Source organism: Gallinula chloropus (genome assembly GCF_964237585.1).
Source record: "Gallinula chloropus genome assembly, chromosome: 3".
NCBI lineage: Eukaryota > Metazoa > Chordata > Aves > Gruiformes > Rallidae > Gallinula > Gallinula chloropus.
The window spans coordinates 86,161,690-86,180,497 of record NC_140087.1 but is presented as its reverse complement, the minus strand read 5'-3'; the positions used below and the strand labels follow the sequence as shown (position 1 = coordinate 86,180,497).

At 41.2% G+C, this 18,808-nt stretch overlaps 1 protein-coding gene across 25 annotated transcripts in view; it reads right to left on the bottom strand.

Annotated features, from left to right (window-relative positions):
• Nucleotides 1–1,892: 1,892 nt before the first annotated feature.
• Nucleotides 1,893–18,808, bottom strand: part of SNAP91 (synaptosome associated protein 91) — a gene marked incomplete at both ends in the record, with an annotated part of 68,510 nt that continues 51,594 nt past the window's right edge. For 3 of the 25 annotated variants that reach the window (XM_084261601.1, XM_084261583.1, XM_084261606.1), the window contains 13 exons: nt 1,893–1,985; nt 4,122–4,226; nt 4,297–4,380; nt 7,411–7,522; nt 8,724–8,754; nt 10,077–10,226; nt 11,519–11,656; nt 15,055–15,138; nt 16,044–16,127; nt 16,568–16,639; nt 16,740–16,817; nt 17,024–17,293; nt 17,833–17,940. In XM_084261601.1, coding sequence (XP_084117727.1) covers nt 1,893–1,985; nt 4,122–4,226; nt 4,297–4,380; nt 7,411–7,522; nt 8,724–8,754; nt 10,077–10,226; nt 11,519–11,656; nt 15,055–15,138; nt 16,044–16,127; nt 16,568–16,639; nt 16,740–16,817; nt 17,024–17,293; nt 17,833–17,940 — 1,409 coding nt within the window. Of the gene's footprint in view, nt 1,986–4,121; nt 4,227–4,296; nt 4,381–6,606; nt 6,631–7,410; nt 7,548–8,723; nt 8,755–10,076; nt 10,227–11,506; nt 11,657–15,054; nt 15,139–16,043; nt 16,128–16,567; nt 16,640–16,739; nt 16,818–17,023; nt 17,294–17,828; nt 17,941–18,808 lie in introns of all 25 variants that reach the window. The other 22 variants (XM_084261598.1, XM_084261599.1, XM_084261600.1 and 19 more) reach the window with 16 other exon arrangements.

Here is an 18,808-nt window from a genome sequence, read left to right as displayed (position 1 = left end):
GGAAAAGTATTTGCCATGGAAGTTTACCTTTATATTACTTTAAATTATCTTAACATATACAGTGCCACAAAAATAAAACATTTTTTTCACGACAATTGAAATTCCTGTGACAAAAAAATGTATTCCACACAATTTCATAAGTATTTTCCTTACTATCTGGTATTATCACACTATGTTTTGTAACAGATATAGGAGAAATTGAGTCCTAGGGAAATTTTAGGTGTCCTCAAAAAGTTATATACATTGAAACCTTCAAAAACCACAGACATCGCTCCAAATGGCTCACCAAACAACAGCTGCATAATCTGTCCCTGTGGGATAGGTTCAGAAAAGCACTAGAAGGCATCAGAAACATACATCCATTGTTTAAATTGTAAAACACAAATAACCCAAGTACACAAATTCCGAGAGAGTAGGGATAACAGCTAAGGTAGTACACATTCCTAATGTTCACTTTCACAGCTGTGCTACACGTTTCAGGAGGAAGAGAAAGTCTGAGTAAGCGCTGGGTTTGGTACTGGCGGCTCACTTTGAAACTGAGCGTCTGTTTGTAGACTCCAAACTCACGTCTTTATTATCCGGTCAGAAAAACTGCAGCTGTGAAAGCAGAGAAACATTAGATGAAAACCAGAATAATGAATTAGATAAAAGCATGTTCTAGAAAAGACACCAAATCTGCTCATCACTTCACACCTCAAAGGAGGTACATTTTTAGTGTCACAGCAGTCTTCCCATGGACAGTTACAAAACTGTCTACTACAAACCCAAATCAAAAGCAGTGAGTCTTAGCAATGAAGATGTATCTCCAACTCTCAGTCATCTCCACTAAGCACCAGTTACACCTCCTTGGGGCTAGAATTTGGAAAAGAGAGAGGTGGGACTGGGTGGTGTCTGCTAAGAGCAGCCTGAGCCCATCCACTGCTGCTAACTACAACACAGAGGAGGCTTAGAAAAAGTCTTAGAATGAAGCTCTAGGCAGAAAGAAACGGGACTTAAGAATATTTTGAAGACATGTAATGACTGTTCTCTCCTCACCTGGAGGAATGCCCATCAGCTCCCCTTTGAGCTTTACTCAAGTCTCCCCCAAAACCAGATCTTGGACATAACAGGAGACTTTTCAAAACTGTTCTATTCATCTTGTACTAGGAAACTGAAAAAATTATTTTAACCTCTACTGCACTCTTGCATTATTTTTTAATCTATTTAAGAGTTGAATTCAGTAAGATGTTTCTACTTGGCCCTCTTCACATCCTTCTCCAAAACCTTAAAATAATGCTTTTTCCTTTTTTCCTTACATTCTGCAGTACTCTATTTTTTGCTTCTCAGCCATTTTTTTTCACTTTTATTTATCCCTCTGATCTCCCTCACTGTTGTTCTACTGCTCAGGACCCCATGCCTTCACATTCAGAAAAGCAACGACATGTTGGAGGACAACATTAGCTGGCAGTAGTTAAGAGATGCAGGTATCATTCCCTGGATGATCAGTATAGCTAAGCTTTTCCTCTTTTGATACTGAATCTGTCTCCACACTCACAAGACTGGAAAAAGGCTCTTCAGCACTCTTTTACCCTGCTATGATTTTATTTGCAAGAACAGAAAGTAATCATAAACCCTTGGATTGAATCAAAATATGGCAAACATGGAAGTTATAGGTTGAAGATAACTTTTCCTTTTTAACCAGAATGCAATATTTCAGGCTAAAATTAAAGAGTGTAGACAGAAAAGTCATGTTTCTGTTTAAACCACTACATTCTCAGTGCATATTTCTACCTATTTAAGCAGCTTCAATTTTACCAGTCATATTCAATCTGGCAGCCTAATCAACATCTGTGTGCCAGACAAGTACCACTGCATAACATGCTTAGGTAGGCAGTCACAGAATACCTTATCGTTTACAAGAAATCCTTGATGTTAAGATCCGCTAATGGGTCCTTTGTTGGAGGTTTCTTGGGACTCTGAGTAGCAGGAGTTGGGCTTGGAGAAAGCTGACAGACACCAGCCAGGAAGGCAGAAAAAAAAAAAAGCAGACAAGGATACACAAGCATTAGGTAGATATATCTGGTCACCTCCCAAGCACAAAGTTCTAAGTTTTCTTTAGGTTTAACATGCTGCCATTTTGCTCAAGCATTGTTTAGACTCCATTCTTACTTCAGGGCTAACAATGTTTGGCTCATTTAATGGACACTGCAACAGAAACTGCATATTCTAATCAGTGCAGCTTCAACCACTCCTAAGACAGAATGGTGTTAGGATCATCAACCCAGAAAAAAAGTTAAGCAACTGTTAAACACCAAGGTGCAGAATAAGCAGAGCACGTGCTGCAGAGCACATCTGAAAATCCCAGCGACTTGCATTTAAGTTTTCTGCATTGGCAGTGCAAATGCAGACCAAAGCATATTGGAGATGTGATGGTATTTTACACTGTTCCTCCTCTAGTAGGTATAATTAGTCATCAATTATTCCACAGAAAGTGTTAGTTTGTCAAGTTCCATGCAACTCTTTCCACTATGGAGCCAAATGATTCTCCCATCCTAACCTATTCCCCTTCTGCCTCCACCTTATTCAATGAACCAGGTGTTTCGCACCAAAAGAAACCCAGCAAGTTACCATTCTAAACCAAAAACCAAAACTTGCTGAGAAACAGCTGTAACCCAAGAACTTGAGACCATAGCTTGTTCATAAACAGGTCGGTTCTGTGAAGAATTCTCTTGGTGGGCTAGGAGGGACGATGCAGAGCACAGCTCTAGCAAATGTTGACAGGCAAGGAACAGAATAGGAATGCCCAGCCGCTCCATGTTGAGCTTTACTCAAGTGTATCCCAAAAAACAGATCTTGGGCATAACTAGAGTCTTTTCAAGTCTGTTCTGTTCATCTCGTACAAGGGAATTGAATAAAAAAAAAAAACATCAAGGAGGTTTACATGATCTGTTGCAAGCCAACAGTTGGCTTGGATGAGTGTACTCTTTGCTGTATTAAAAGAAATGGCTGGATGGCTGGGCCCAAAGAGTTGCAGTGAACGGAGTTGAATCCAGTTGGCAGGTGGTCACAAGTGGTGTTCACCAGGGCTCAGTACTGGGGCCAGTTCTCTTTAATATCTTTATCAATGATCTGGATGAAGGGATCAAATACACCCTCAGTAAGCCTGCAGACACCACTAGGTTGTTGAGTGGAAATGTTGATCTGCTCTAGCACAGGAATGTTCTGCAGATGGTTCTGAACATGCTGGATTGATAGGCTGAGGCCAACTGCATGAGGTTTGACAAGGCTCAGTGCCAGGTCCTACACCTGGGTCACAACAACCCCATGCAAGGCTACAGGAGCAGGGGAAGTGGCTGCAAAGCTGCCTGGAAGAAAAGGAGCTGGGGCTGTTGGCTGATAGCCAACTGAACATGAGCCAGCAGTGTGCCCAGGTGGCCAAGGCCACAGCATCCTGGACTGTGTCAGATACAGTGTGGCCAGCAGGACCAGGGAGGTGATTGTGCCCCTGCACTCGGCACTGGTGAAGCCACACCTTGAGTACTGTGTTCCCTTTTGGGCTCCTCACTACAAAACAGATATTGAGTTGCTGGAGCATGTCCAAAGAAGGGCAACAATGCTGGTGAAGGGGCTGGAGAACAAGTCTTATGAGGAGTAGCTGAGGGAACTGCAACTGTTTTGTCTGGAGAAAAAAGAAGCTGAGAGACAACCAACTACCTCAAAAGAGGTTGCAGTGAGATGAGTGTTAGTCTCTTCTCCCAAGTAACAAGAGATAGGAGATGAGGAAGTGGCCTCACATTGTGCTACAGTGGTTTAGATTAGATGTTAGGAAAAATTTCTTTATCAGAAGAGTTGTCAATCACTGGAACAGGCTGTCCAGGGATGTGCCACCATCCCTGGAGGTATTCAACAAATATGCAGACGTGGCACTTAGGGACATGGTTTACTGGTTGACTTTGCAATGCTAGGTTAATGGCTGGACTCAACAATCTTCAGGGTCTTTCCCAACCTAACCAATTCTGTGATTTTTAAGTCAGGCGGCTAACCCTATGAGAAATCCCTTTAGAATTGAGCTTAGATAAACTAAGACAAGCTACTTGCTTGAGAAATGAAGAACTACACATTCATCTAGTAGTAACACTTACCTGTACACCAGGGCCAGTGGCAGCTCCAAACGGTGGCCTCATCATAGGCTGCCCATACATAACTGGCTGCTGGGGCATCATGGGTACGCCTGTGCCTGCTGGGGGCTGCAAATTAATGCAGTGTGAGTAGGGTTCTGGGTGAAGAAAGGAGAGCAACACAACAAAAGAGACTCACCATCCCAAAAGCTGCTCCTGGCTGTGGGACAGGTGGAGTACCTCCTGCGGCAGGAACAGCACTTGCTGGAGGCACAGCTCCTGTCTAAACGTTATTAAAGAAAATTTGTAAGTACAAGAATCAATGTAACACCAACTACCTGGAAACTAGAGTCTCCAGCATTCTCAAGTTATTCTGGGAAGTATAGCTGTTATGTAGCAGATAACCTCAACAATGCAAAGCTTTGAGTTATAAGATGAATGAGACTTACGCTAATGCTCAGCTTGCTTTTTCATAAGAAACTAAGGGTGACAGAATCATAGAAGGTTGGAAGGGACCTTTAAAGGTCATCTACTCCAACCACCCTGCAGTAAGCAGGGACACCTTTAACCAGATCCACGAATGAAGTCCATTTACTCAATACAACTCAAAACAGGCCCAAGAAAAGATGTACTTTCCTCTTCCTCCTACATATTGTAAGAAGGCATCCCCATTTTCATAATTCATAGCCAGCACACTATGGCACTTCTTGAAGCACTGTATTTTAGTAAAAGCTAAGGGAAAGTGCTGCTATAATTAGCTTCCAATTGAGAAAAAAGAGGTATTTTTATGCAGCAAGATTCATTTAAACTAAATAATTTCACACACTTAAGCCACAATCACCATCATTACATGCTTTACTAATGAGACTTTAGTTATACTTTTCTTTCATATGTCTCATTTGTTACAATTTTCTTTCAAATAACAGAAGGAAAACAAAGGTGATTTTTCACTAGAATTCAGGAAGAGGGTACTGTTAGTTTAGTAGTCTGACTAGATATACATACAGCACAACAGCATCTTTAAACAAGGTCACCCACGCACCTAGCAGAATCACAGGATATCCTGAGTTGGAAGGGACACACAGGGATCATCAAGTCTGGCTCCACACAGGGCCAGCCAAGTCAGAGCATGTGACTGAGTACATCATCCAGACTCCTCTTGAACTCAGTGAAGCTCAGTGCTGTGACCACTTCCCTCAGGAGCCTGTTCCAGTGCCTGAACACCCTCTCCGTGAAGATCCTCTTCCTAATATCCAGCCTAAACCTCCTCTGTCATGGCTTCATATCGTTCCCTCGGGTTCTATCACTGTTTACCAAAGAGATATCAGCACCTGCCCCTTTGCCCCTTGTCATTGGGAAGCCATAGACTGTGATGAGGTCTCCCCTCAGCCTCCTCTTCTCCAGGCTACAAACCAAGGGACTGCAGACTCTCCTCATCAGACTTCACCTCCAGACCCTTCACCATCCTTGCTGCCCTCCTCTGGACACTCTCCAATAGTTTTGTGTCCCTCTTGTACTGTGGCTCCCAAAACTGCACCCACTACTCAAGATGAGGCTGCACCAGCACAGTGCAGAGGAGGACAATCACCTCCTTGGACCAGCTGGCAATGCTGTGCTTGATGCACCCCAGGATACAGTTTGCTCTCCCGGCTGCCTGGGTACACTGCTGGCTCATGTTTAACTTGCTGTTGACCAAGACCCTCAAATCCCTCTCAGCATGGCTGGCCTCCAGCATCTGATCCCCCAGTCTGTATGTGCAGCTCAGGTATCTGGATGTTCAGATATGGAAAGCAAGGAATAGGAAGATACATATCAATGACATCAGATGCAGTGACCCGACCGCAGCCACAGGAATACACTAGCTCAAAAGTCCAGTTAGGCAGACACTAAGACAAGGGCCACCAAACTCAATCTGCTTTGGCCTCAAGCACTAGGGTGACTCAAGGGAACGGGCTTTGATGAAATTCTGCTGATTGTAATCCAGAAGGCAAAAGGTCACAAGGAAGGGGAAAAGTCACCAAAACTTCAGTGGTTCAACAGTGATGTGAAGGAAAAGCTTCCTTTTGGTCTCCATACATATTTTTCCCATGGACCTGGCTTGCTTTGGTTTCAAAAAGAATACTTAAGTGCATGATTTTGAAGAAATATATACAGCACCCATATTTTAGGAAATGCTATCCAAACCACCCAGTTTTCCAGAAAGGCTAGTTACTGGTAAAAATCACAGCATGTTCAGGTAGTAACAGCCTCCAGATAGTTCACATTCAAATAAAGCAAAGACAGTTTGAAGCCATTATTTTCAAGCTTACAGCACAGAAATAGTTAATTACTACTATTATAGTCGACATACTGCCTGAGAGTTGTCTGCTGGACAGACAGTCCAAGAAGAGCCATGTTAGCTTCTAGCTAGTTTTAAGCCAGTGCTAGTATCTGTAGTGCAGGTGAGATGCTGTTAGTATCTTTGTGTTTAGTAAGTACAATAAGAGACCAAAAAAAAATATTCACTTACACTGTACAGTATTGCCCAGCCTTTCTATTAAGAAAAAAAGTTGATGTTACAACTAATACATTCAATGATGTAGCAAGTTCAGGGAATTCTTGTATCTTCCATAAAACCATGGAACAAGCTGGGACATGCTTAGTGTCACATTAACACCTTCTGTGGCAGAAGGGAATTGAACTGGTCATACTCTCCCCCCTTGACCATCTTTCCCTGTGCAACTTCGATGAGATGAGGTTACCCCTCTTGTAGCTTATTCATTAGCAAGTTGCTTGTGTTACAGATTCAGATTTTTAGCTCAATTCAATCCTCTTCTCTCACGGTTAGTGCCTTCTGATACATTTTACAGGCTAATCCCAACTCTTGCAACAGACTGCTTTACTCTGTTGAACAAGCTACCCACTTATAATCTAACAGCAATCACCTAAACTGTCTGAATACTGTGCAGTCTTTTGATCTACTTTATTCAGAAAGCTTAGGGAAAAATCCTTAATTTTCTCTCCTTCCATTGGATCAATACCATTGTCTTTTGTGCAATCAACCCGGGCCTGGTGTTTGGCAAGACCTATACAGCTAACCATACACTTGGAAATATCTACAGCTAAGTGTGTATGTACAGTAACATCTTGATGCATACTGTATTTTTATTGACCTGAACTCAGCTGTAAATCTGGTCTTAGAAGTGTGACTTGAAACAATCATGTAATTTATATGGAAGCAAACGCTTTAGCTGAAGCATACAGGAATGGTCCCTAGACACAGGCTTGCAGAGTCTCAAAAAAAATTGGTAGTATCAATGGATTAACCACCTACCAATGGACCACTTGGGACACCACCAGTTGACCATGTTGCAGGTGCTACTTTTGGCTGCCAGTTGGCTCCCCCTGTTAACTTTTTCTCTCCAGCGTTCCACTGAAGGTCTCCCCTAATAGAGAGGGACAGAGACAGAGCTGCTATTAGCACACAGTGAAAGTGAAATCCAACTGCAGTATACATTAAGCTCATATCTATGTTAGTTTATGACATATGCAGTTTAAGTTATTAACAGCAAGATAAACTTTTAGTGCCACTCAGTTTCAAGGGTTGTTAGTGGCAGACACCACTACACTCTATAATGGCATCAGTTACATGGTTACAGCCTTTGTGGTGAGAATTAAGGACAAGTTTTACTTAGTATTGACCAGAGGTAACATATTATTGCATATACCCTTGGAAAGTAGGAAGAGGGACTGCTATTGCCTATGCTAGTGGGACCAGGCAATAGAGCTGCCTGCTAGAAGTCTTTGAAAGGTCATTTCATTGCTGGAAATCTTGCTCAGACAGCTGAAGGAAGAAAGCATTCAGTTCTGAAAAAATTCCACAGATACAAGAGAAACAAATCATTCATAGAATAAAAGAGCAACACCAGATTTTGTCAGAAGCCGCTCTATCCAGAATAAGCTACACCATTTGAATGAAGGAGACTAAAGGTAGCTAGATTTTAGGGATAAACTTCATGATGTGTTTATACATATCCCCCCCTATCATCTCCATGGACGCACAAGATTATTTTGAAGTATACACATCATAAACTGGTCTTGCATACACAGGAAGACTCAGCACAGATGTAAATCTTAAGAAAGATTAGGAAAGTACATTCAAAAATAAATGCAGCACAGTAAATATTTCTTCTTGCAAAAAAGCAGCTTTTCACTGCATGGAATGAACTTCTTTCCTATTTTACAAGTATTCCAATGCCTACACAATAAGCACATCCAGCGTCTGTAAAAAGACAACAAAACTATTACATGTTAGCCTAGATTACTGAGGATAGCTACACAATTTATCATCTGAACTATTTTTTCACTTTAAGATGCTTTGAAATCAAATATTAAGGCAGTGATTTATTTTTTTAAAAACTCACTAAAACCAGCAAGTTAAAAAGCTATGTCAGGAACAATTAACCTTGATTATTTAGTGAACCTGTATAAACCAGTAGTTTTTCCAGAATTTTTCTGAACTGATGTTTGAGGGAGTAGGGGACACACAACCAATTCATTGAGGCTTAATAAGCACTGAAATAGATGTAAGACTATTCAACAGATTTGAATTATTCTTTTTTTCTTTTAAAATAGAGTTGAACTTACTTTTTTGAAGTGGTACCAGAAATTCCAAGATCTGAAAGTTGTAAGGCAAGAGAAAGGAAAAAAGGTCATGTGTTTATTAAAGCATGTCATAACCGCTCACGTTTCATTGCACGGGTGCTTACACAGAGTAGTAAAGTTCTGTATCTTCATCAGAGGACTGGCCACATCTACCCCTGTCTTCAGGACAAACTTGAATATAAGACATTCACAGTATTCCTCAAGGAAGCCATTTTTGCTCCCTAAGTAATCCAAAGTAACAGTGTAAGTCTACAAAATGTTAAGTTAGTAAATAGCTTTGGTGCTCTTAAATATGAGTGACAAGACTAGTTTCTGTTCCTCATTATACATACTGAAATAAAAAATGCTATTTTTATACACATAAATCTGAACACTACCTTGAAGTTTGGCACCATTTTATGTGCTCTCTCATACACAGGAACTATGAGCAGTTTCTTTAATTACCCTTTGAAAGACATTTTAAGGTAAATTTTAAATAGTATTCTTCTCGCATGACCAGCAAAAGTCCTGTAAGTCACAAACTGTCACGTTTGATTTTCTCTCTCAAGCTTGGATATAGCGACTTGCAGAAGTGGTTTCAAGTGATTAAGAGTCCTCCCAACATCTAAGACTAGGAGTTTCCCCCCACACACAACTAAGAGAAGAGTATGCAACAGAAGAGCAGTTCTCTTTGCTGTGTTTTCATATGCAATTATACAATCGCCCAGAGTTCAGCACCTCCCAAAGTATTATACCTTAGCCTAAGTGGGCCTCTGCTAGTTTTTATGAGGGCTGTGGCTACTGATTTCTAGTTATAAAGGCTCTAATCCTTTTCCTACCACAGAAAAGAACTTCTATTTTAATTTAGCATTTCAAGAACATGTATTGGCAAGCTCACTGCCCGAGAGGAGATCTGTTCTTGGCTGTTGTGTACACTTCACCCCACTGATATGACTCCTCTCATTAAACAAGTAGTCAGTTACTTGCATCCACTCATTTTTCTGCTCAAATTCTACAGTGCTATCAGATGCTCTGGATAATTTTCCCCCTTCCATCTGCAATCACACAGGGCAGCATCCATTAAGAGTCTGATGTGCCTCTGAATATACCCAGGAGGTTTACACATTACAAATCATACCTAACAAACAGGTCCCTCAGATCCTGGGCAGAATGAGGGGTGACCTACAATCCCAGACTATCAGCTATCTGATTCAGGCCTTACAACCACCCACAGCTTCTCCAGTCTCCCCAGGGAGACAGGAGTACATTTAAAGCAGCACGCTAAAATACACAGGCTCTGCAGAAGAGCAACGTAGTTGCATGCCACACCACTTAAAATGGAAATTTGTCACTTACTGCCTACTAAGCTTGCAAGAGATGAATCAAGATCACTTCCCAGGCCTTTGCTTGCGGCTGAAGCGGTGACTGTTGCTGTGGCTGAAGGTGCTATAGACTGACCAGAAGGAACCATGGTTGGCATAAGAAGATCGCCTAGGCCATCAAACACTGGAAGCGAAAGCAAAGTGGGTTAGAAACAGCCAGCATGGTAAGACATACGCTACCTGCAACTTCGCTGTTGCTCCAACAAATATAGCACAGACAACGACGTCACAAGTCTTACCAAAACACAGTTTGACATTAAAAGTAATGCCAACAACGGCATGCATTTAATTTTACTAGGCACTGAATGTACAGTAATCCTGAAAGAGCTATACCAACGAGAACTAATATGACAGGTCATGCCTGAGAGGACTTTAACTGGAGAGTTGAATCTACATAGATACAGCACCACTTCCACATGACACTATTTTTCTTACAGCCATCCTTAAAGCGATGTCAGATGCACACATATTTGTCAGGAGATATTCATTTAAAGGTTTTTTAAAATGAACATCTTGCAGCAAACACCAGTCAGAATTACTGTGGCAGAGGCGATCTTAGTATCTTGACATCTTACAGCAATAGGATTGAAAGTCTCAAGATGTTACTATTCACTTGCAAGCAGCAGGGAGTCAGGAAAACCTACTAACATCTTATGAGATCAGAAGGAACCAGAACCATCCATGTTGACACAGCTAGCCTCCTTAGCCCATTCATTTGACTCAGAAGTTCATTTTTTTTAGATCCTTTGAAGTCAAACCACCTAGTACATTTCATGCCAGTGTTCTATCTTCTGATCTATATTTGAGGTACATGCTAGTGTTACATCAACAGGAAGGGGTAGCATGTGCACTGGCAAGCAACCAAGTAACCAACCAACCAGCAGTACTACTACAACCTTTTTCTTCTTGTACAATTGCAAACTCACCAATTTTAAGTTTGTAGCAAGGACCCAGCATGGAAAATATAGAATGGAAGAGATACAAACAGAATGATAGCAGTGATGAAAGTTTAAGCTTATAGTCAGGCAAAGAACGCAACCTCAGTCTCTTGTGTACCTTCAGGTGCCATGCAAGCTCAAGGACAGCTCTAGAAGCAGCAGCAAGATGACTTGCCTATATATATACACCTGATTTATAGAACAATGTGTTCCTTGAGTAACTCCTGATTCATGCAATCAAGCACATGCAAAGGTGATGTTCACACTAGTTTATTTTTTACTGACATGGTAGAATAAGAAATGTGTACAGAGACGTCTTGAGCATACACCATCCTAAACACTATCCTGAGATCTTCCAGTAGAGAAGGAAAAGGGAAATCACTTATTGTTTGTACTTCAAGCCTAACCATGATGTCAATAACTCATCCAACACACAAAACACATAAAAAAATTCACAGGAAGAAACCCTGTGGCTCACCTGATGCATCAAATGAACTTCCAGTCGTTGGAGCTGTTGTCCCAAAGGCTGCATCAAAGTTAGGCTGTAGTAAGCTGGTTTGAGCTGGAGTGACTGGGGATGGTGATGGAGAGGGCGCAATAAAAGAACCTCCAAAGCCTTGAAAAAGCCACATAAGAAAGGTGTAGAGATTAGAGTCAGTCCTGTTGGGCTGTGTTGAACAAAAGCTCAATCTATAGAAGGCAGGATGATAAGACAATTCACAGTTCCTCCAGTACTACAGACTATAGTTCTGCCTAATCTCACAGACAGAATGCCACAAGCAGGGATTAGTTCAGAAAAAGAGAAAAATGAGACTAACTTGAGAAAAGCATATGATCACCCAACAACGGTTGTCTTTTACTAATCCATTTTAGCACCTCTCCCCATCTTCAAACATCCTGGTCTCCATGTCAAGATACCTTCAAACTGCTGTCCCTCCCCACTTGCATGTCAGAATGCCAAAACCAGAACAGCTGTATCCACGAGTGAAATGCTTGTATAACAGAGAATCTCCACCATTGAGGTTAATGTATATATTGTAAACATTGTATGAATATAAATAAACCTTATTCAGAGAATCTCTAGCCTACAAGCAATGCATACCTATGCCTGACTATTCTTAAGATCCCTTCCCTTGCCCACTACGTAATTTGATGTCCCTTGCAATTTAAGCTTATTTGTATTATCTACAGACTCCAGAAACTAATTAAATATGCAAAGACTGTCAAAACAAGAACAGACATATGACACCTGCTCAATTCTCTTCAATCACCAAGCCATTCCTCTTACTCAATCTCTTCTTGACAGAGTGATGTCCAAACCTCTACACTACTACTTCAGTCCCAGCCTTGTTTTTTCCCCAGGTGCCCTTGCAAAGAACTGTGATTACGCAAATACAGCAGGAAAATAACTCTGCACAACCTGCAGGCTGTACATGTTTCCCCCTCTCAAAGTAGGAAGTGTACTATTTTGCCAAAGCTGAGCACAGGACAGTGACCAGCTGGCACTCTACCGCTGCCTTCACTTTCTTTTCAGGAAACATCCTGTCTTACCATCTACTGTCCTTCTTTTACCAGTTAAACATTGCTACCTATGGACAGAAGCTTGAACTTTTATTAATTTCAAATTTCACCTTTAAATAACTTTCTCCAGTTTGTGGGTACCATTTTAAGTCCTAACATTACTTACGCATTCAGTAAGTTTCCTTATAAGAACATGCTATTGGAGTACGCACTGGGATACACATAGACAGTTTCATTGGATAGAAAGATCTATAAGGAACAATGGTTAGGCCACAGTATTTAAGCACAGTTCTAGTTTTGTCTGCTGAGAGCCTTAAAAAGAGCATGAAAAAAAAAAATCGAACATATTTAAGTGAGCCAAGAGGAGACTAGAAACATACTTGACAGCAGAACACTTCAGACAATGAAGTATACTTGCAACATTATGCATGTAAGCACTTAGTACATACAACCACACACACACACTCATAAACCATGAAGGACAAGCCAACAACCACATGAATTCTGGACAGTCTTAAATTTAAAACTGAATTACACTGCAGGCTATACATCTGCCATTATCTAGGGTGAACAAATGCTTAGCAATATGCTGTCATGTTTACAGTCTCTCTATATCTGCCAAAAAAACCCTTCAAATCTAGTTGGAACCATTTTGAATGCATATCCAAAGCAAATACAAGACATTAAAAACCAACTATTCATCCCAACTGTTCCAGGTCTGCTTGAGCATTTAGGACTTACAACATCCCTTTTATAATGTAGGTTTTAATTTAACGTGACTCATCAGATTCAGAGAGCACACTGATGAAGTTCACACCATCTGGAACATAATTCCTACTGGAATTTAAGCTTAGTTACAGACAACGACATAAAATATTTTGTATTTTAATGTTTACATAAGCAGAATTAGCTTCTGCCTGGCAACATCTTTGCAACCAGTCCCCCAGTAACGCAAAGAACTGCAAAGGCCTGGCATGTTTCAGAATCTGCTAGTCAATGGCTGATCTCCACCCTTAACCTATCCGTAGACTAATGCAAAGACCTACAGAAGTAATATTATAAAAAAAATATGGTCATTGACATGAAAATCCTGAAGCTGTCAGCCCTGAAGCTTTAGTAGGCATTTACACATTACATCCTACTTTAAGTAGCTGACTTGTCAGCACAGGAACCAGTTGAGAACTGACATACACATTATTACTATCTAGACTACTACTACCTTCCTGCAGCACAGCTAGGTGATGCCAACACCTAGAACAGGTACTAGAGAAAGTGTCCTCCCTCTTCTGAGACAGCTTCAGCATGCAAGCAGCCACTTGTATGATCTCGCAGCACTCAGAGCAGATTATGTACTGATGTATCATTTACATTATATATGCTTCATATGAGCATACATAGACAAAACATACACAGGGCTGGCCTTGTGATAGTGTTAGTTGGTACAAAAAAACCTGCAGACATCAGTCAGCAACTGACATCGGGACCCACCATACTTTGAGTGCTCAGCAGTTGCATAAAAGGCAGACTATCTCTCCAGATCAGAAGTCAAAGGTACAACATGAAGTTAACAATAGTCTTCAGAAGTTCATGAAGGATAACCTACTAACCAATTCCACTGACAGATTCACCTTTCAGAAACATGGGGGAAACTAAGCCAAGTCTTCCTCAAAGCACAAGTGCATTAGTTTCCATTGAACTTGGGGAAGACATGCTGGGATCTTGTTCTTTACAAACTTTGATCAGGCGTGGGTTGGGGGGAGTCACAATTGTTCAGCATGATCACCACGTCCACCAAAATACATGGTATAGCACAAATTTTGGAGAATGGCACAAACAGAATTCAGCTGAAACTGCTTACCTGTAGGATGCAGACAATGATACAGTTATTCAACATTTGAATTAGATGTGATAGTGATGCCCCATGCAGCACTAGCAGAGACCTCATCCCCCCCATCATGAGAAGGGGAGGGTCTCTAGGACTTCTACGCCCCTGTTCTCAGAAAAGGTGTCTGTCTCATCACTCCCCTCTCCTTGGCTAAATGCAAGACTGCTACCAAGTCATACATTCAAGTTCTTAACGTTTAAGTGTAACCTGCCTCAACAGTCATGAAACAAAGATACATTAACAGTAAGGAACAAGTAGTGCAGCCTGCAATGATGCTGAAGTACTGCTACAGGCAGCCAAAGAAACTTTACACAAACACCTCTATATTCAATAAACAGTAGAGAAAAATAAGGCTTGTGCAGGAGGTAGGAAAACAAAGAGTATGTGAAGAAGGTAACGTAGACAGTGAACTTAAGACATTGGTATGGTGCCTCCGTCACAAATCACTGTAGCTTCAATTTAAGGCTTCTAAAGTACTAAGAGATCTTATGAACAAGAACTTTATTCCACTGCAAAAATCCACTTACTCCCACGGAACATAAAGGATTTCGAAGGCCATTTCTTAGTTTTGCCTTAAAATAACAAGTTTTTAAGAAGTTCTTAATTACCAGCAAGTAGGTCTGCAGAAGCTGAGGAACTAGAAGCAGCCGGGGTTGCGGGCTGGGGTTCAGGTGCGCTACTTCCAAAAGCATCTAAAGGGAATTCCAGAAAGCATCAAGAAAAAGGTATCGAGTTCAATACTAAATGCAGCAATCCTTTACTTTGTTTAATCTAAGTATGACAACAGGACAATCATTTAATTCATCAGAAATAAAATGAAAGTGCTTGGCCATCTTTATTGCAAAGCAGTACCATGGATGCAAAGCTCAGGTGGAAAAAAGGAGGTGCGACATATCAGCACTTAGGAATTTGTTTTTCTTTAGGGAAGAATAGCACTAGAGAAGGTATCAGGGTTAAGTTAGTTAGGTTTCTCAGTCTTTTTAGTTGGGCCTCTTCTCAGAAAAGCCATAAAACCACAGCATTCTAGGAGAGGTTAAGCTTTTTGGAGATGAATGTGTCAGATGACAGACTGGAATAATTCCAGTCAGAATTTACTGACTCACACTAGGTCTTTTTAGAGGGTTATTTCACTGATGTTTGAAAATTCATTGCTTCTAAGCAAGATTCATGTTCTATAACACTTCCAAGAGTTTGTTGGGCCCATCTTAATTTCCACCTTATCAAATCCAGCAACGATCCCATGATTCAGATATCCAGTTTGAGACAAGTCACCCTCAAAACTTCAGCTGCTTTGAGAAACGGAACCGAGAGAAAACAATGTGAGCATGGACAGTTGAAAATAAGAAAAAAGCACACAGGAAGAGCCATACATGCACTGACAGAAGACAGAAAGACAGGTATGATGACATAATGGCCACAGTGATGGCTTATTTGCAGTTCATTATTGCTGCAATATGAAGAACTGAACATACTACTATTAGCATTGATGAGACAAGCAAAAGTGGTGAGAAGGGGAAACTGCAGCTTTAGCCAAGTGCAAAGGTAATTAAAATGAAGTGATTCAACTCTGAAGTGGTGAGGAAAGAAAAATACCCACCACCAAATAGGTCAATCACACCTGAAGAATCCACCTTTGCTGGAGAGGCAGTGGGTAGAGGAGAGGGGGCTGCAAATGCATCCACTGCAGTAAGCATAGGATAAATAATATTTAGTATCAGCAAGGCAACAATGATAGCTAAATATTTTAAAGCTACATGGGCTCCACCAATTAGAACCACAGGGCTGGTAAACTCAGGTAACAATCTTCAGAACTGCAAACAGAGAAGTGTTACATTTCTCATACAGCAACTGAGAGCCACAGTACTTTAAAGCAAGCACACTTATTAAAGAATTTACTCTTAAACCACATTACTTACTCAACTTCAGTGTCAGCCACTTCATGGTTTGCATCCTCAGCATCTGCTAATCTTGTGACCAAAGCCCCAACAAACCCACTATTTAGTAATTCAGCATAAAGACGTAAATTGGCAGCAAGTCTGGGGTTTTTTTGCCTCAGAAAAATACCAAACCAAACCAAAATACCAAACGTCTGTAGGACGGCCTGTGAAGACAAGCACTCACCAGATAAGAGATCAGCAGTGGCAGAACTCTCGGGCACAGGAGAAGCTCCATGCGGCGGTGATGAAAAAGCATCTTCCAGAAGAGAAAAATCAAGAAGTAAGTATCATTCAAGTCAGTTTACACCATTACACAGCATCAAAGCAGCAGAGTATTGGAAGAATTCTCTTTTTACCTGTACCAAAGAGATCTATGCTAGGAGTAGCATCTGGTTTAGGTGCTGCGGGTACATCAGGAACAGACTCAAATAAATCTAAGGCCAAGAACACAACACGTCTTTAACTCGTTTTGAAAGGCAGGACCAAAAGCAGAACTTCCAAGTTTTGCACATCACATTTGGAGTTAACAGGCTCTCTGGTTTGAAAGCCTAGCACACAGCATGCATGCAATAACAATTTGTTTGTTCTGTACTTCTGACATATCAATCCACCAGAATCAAAGAGTTAAAAACAAAATTACCACCAAAGATATCTAGAGCAGGAGGAGCAGAGGTGGTGGCGGTAGCAGAAGTGGTGGCAGTAGTGGTAGTGGCAGTAGCCGTAGTAGTAGCAGTAGCAGCAGCAGCAGCAACAGCAGCAGCAGCAGCTGGAGAAGGAGTTGTTGCAGGAACTGGAGTGGCTGCACTAGTTGTAGGGGTAACTACAGGAACTGCAGTCTCTGTTGGCTTCATAGCAAAGAGGTCCAGCTCAGGAGCAGCCTCTGCACTACCTTCGGATGGGGCAAAGGGGTCTTGTAAAAAGGAGAGGGGAAATATATGTGTATGCATACTTAGGATCAGTGAGGGAGGAAGTCAACAAAGCAACTACAGGCAATGCACATACTGCAAATACACACACACACACACGGAGGAGGTCACTTTAACAGCTAGCCTACTTATCCAGACATGTTACTTATGTTTTTCCAAAACAGACCATCTGAAAGGCTGAAGAGTGTAGTTACTAAAAGGGGTGAACTTTCAACAGCTGTTTGACAAGGCCAAAAATAGACAGAAATATGACAAAAGAATATCCAGGGTAGCAGGTTACTGCTTACAAAACTCAGCACTGCCAGAACTGTTTATTAGCACTACCAAACAAGGCACAAAGTTACTGGGGACACAGGCAGGTTTGTTAAACATGCTCTTCAGGCTAAGGCTGGTTTTGACCAATTGCACACAGTATGAAAATTTCAGAAAAACACACTGCCATGTAGTTTAAACAAAACAAAAGCAAACAAACAAACAAAAAACCAGCAAAATGAGAGACTAATCTAATGACATAAAAACCCACCATTTCCTGAACATGCATCAAGAGCTGCTGCTACAGGGGTTGGGGTAACTGGTGCTGCTGCCCCTTCAGTTGCTGCGGGGGCTTCCCCAGGAGAAGCTGCAAAGGCATCTTGGGTGCAGTTTAAGAACAGAAATCAAAAGGAAAAAGGATAAAGAGAAGAAAAATATAGTAAAAGAACCACGTTAAATTGCACAGGTAGATCCCCTTATACAACATGAATGTTGTTACTGTGACAGCAAGACAAGTCATGCAGCCAAAACGCTTTGTCTCCCACAACCCCACATGAGCAGATTCTACACAGGGTTTGAAGATAGACCTTCTTGAGTTGCCCACAGTGAGTGTAAAAGGTGTTATTCTCATTGTATAAGGGTTCAGAGCAGCATGGTCATGTACTACCCAAAATTAACTAACGAAGAAAGAGCAGAGATATGGCAGTAAGTTGGTGTTAATAAGGATATTAAAACTTGCATGCTCAAAGCCCATAATCATCATGTGATTAATCTGCAACTGTGAATTTACTTGCATAGTGCCTTGCAAACTTAAGCACTGTCACAAATGACAATCCAATTACATCAGCAGAGATCTGCATCTACTGTTTCTAGCTTTTGAGCCAAGTCAGTCATGCAATATCTGAGACATCGAACTTACTTTTTTCTTAACAGGAACCCAATTGGATCTTTCTGAAGCCATAACCTGATGCATAGGTTATATTTACTAAGCTTGCTTCTGACAGATCAAGAATGTTCATCTTAACTACTGGGCAGCCATGATTTGTCTCTCTCTTGAGGATCACCTCTGAGGCCAACTGGTCAAATCAGGGAAAATAACTGTTTGGGGCTTTTTGGAATGATTTGCACATGAGTTTTGACTGTTTTGAGTTTGTTTGCCACTTGCTAAATGGTATGCTTAAATTTCAATCTCTGAACTTTTCAGCATTATTCCTAGGTTTAAACCACCATCTGTAGCTCTTAATTCC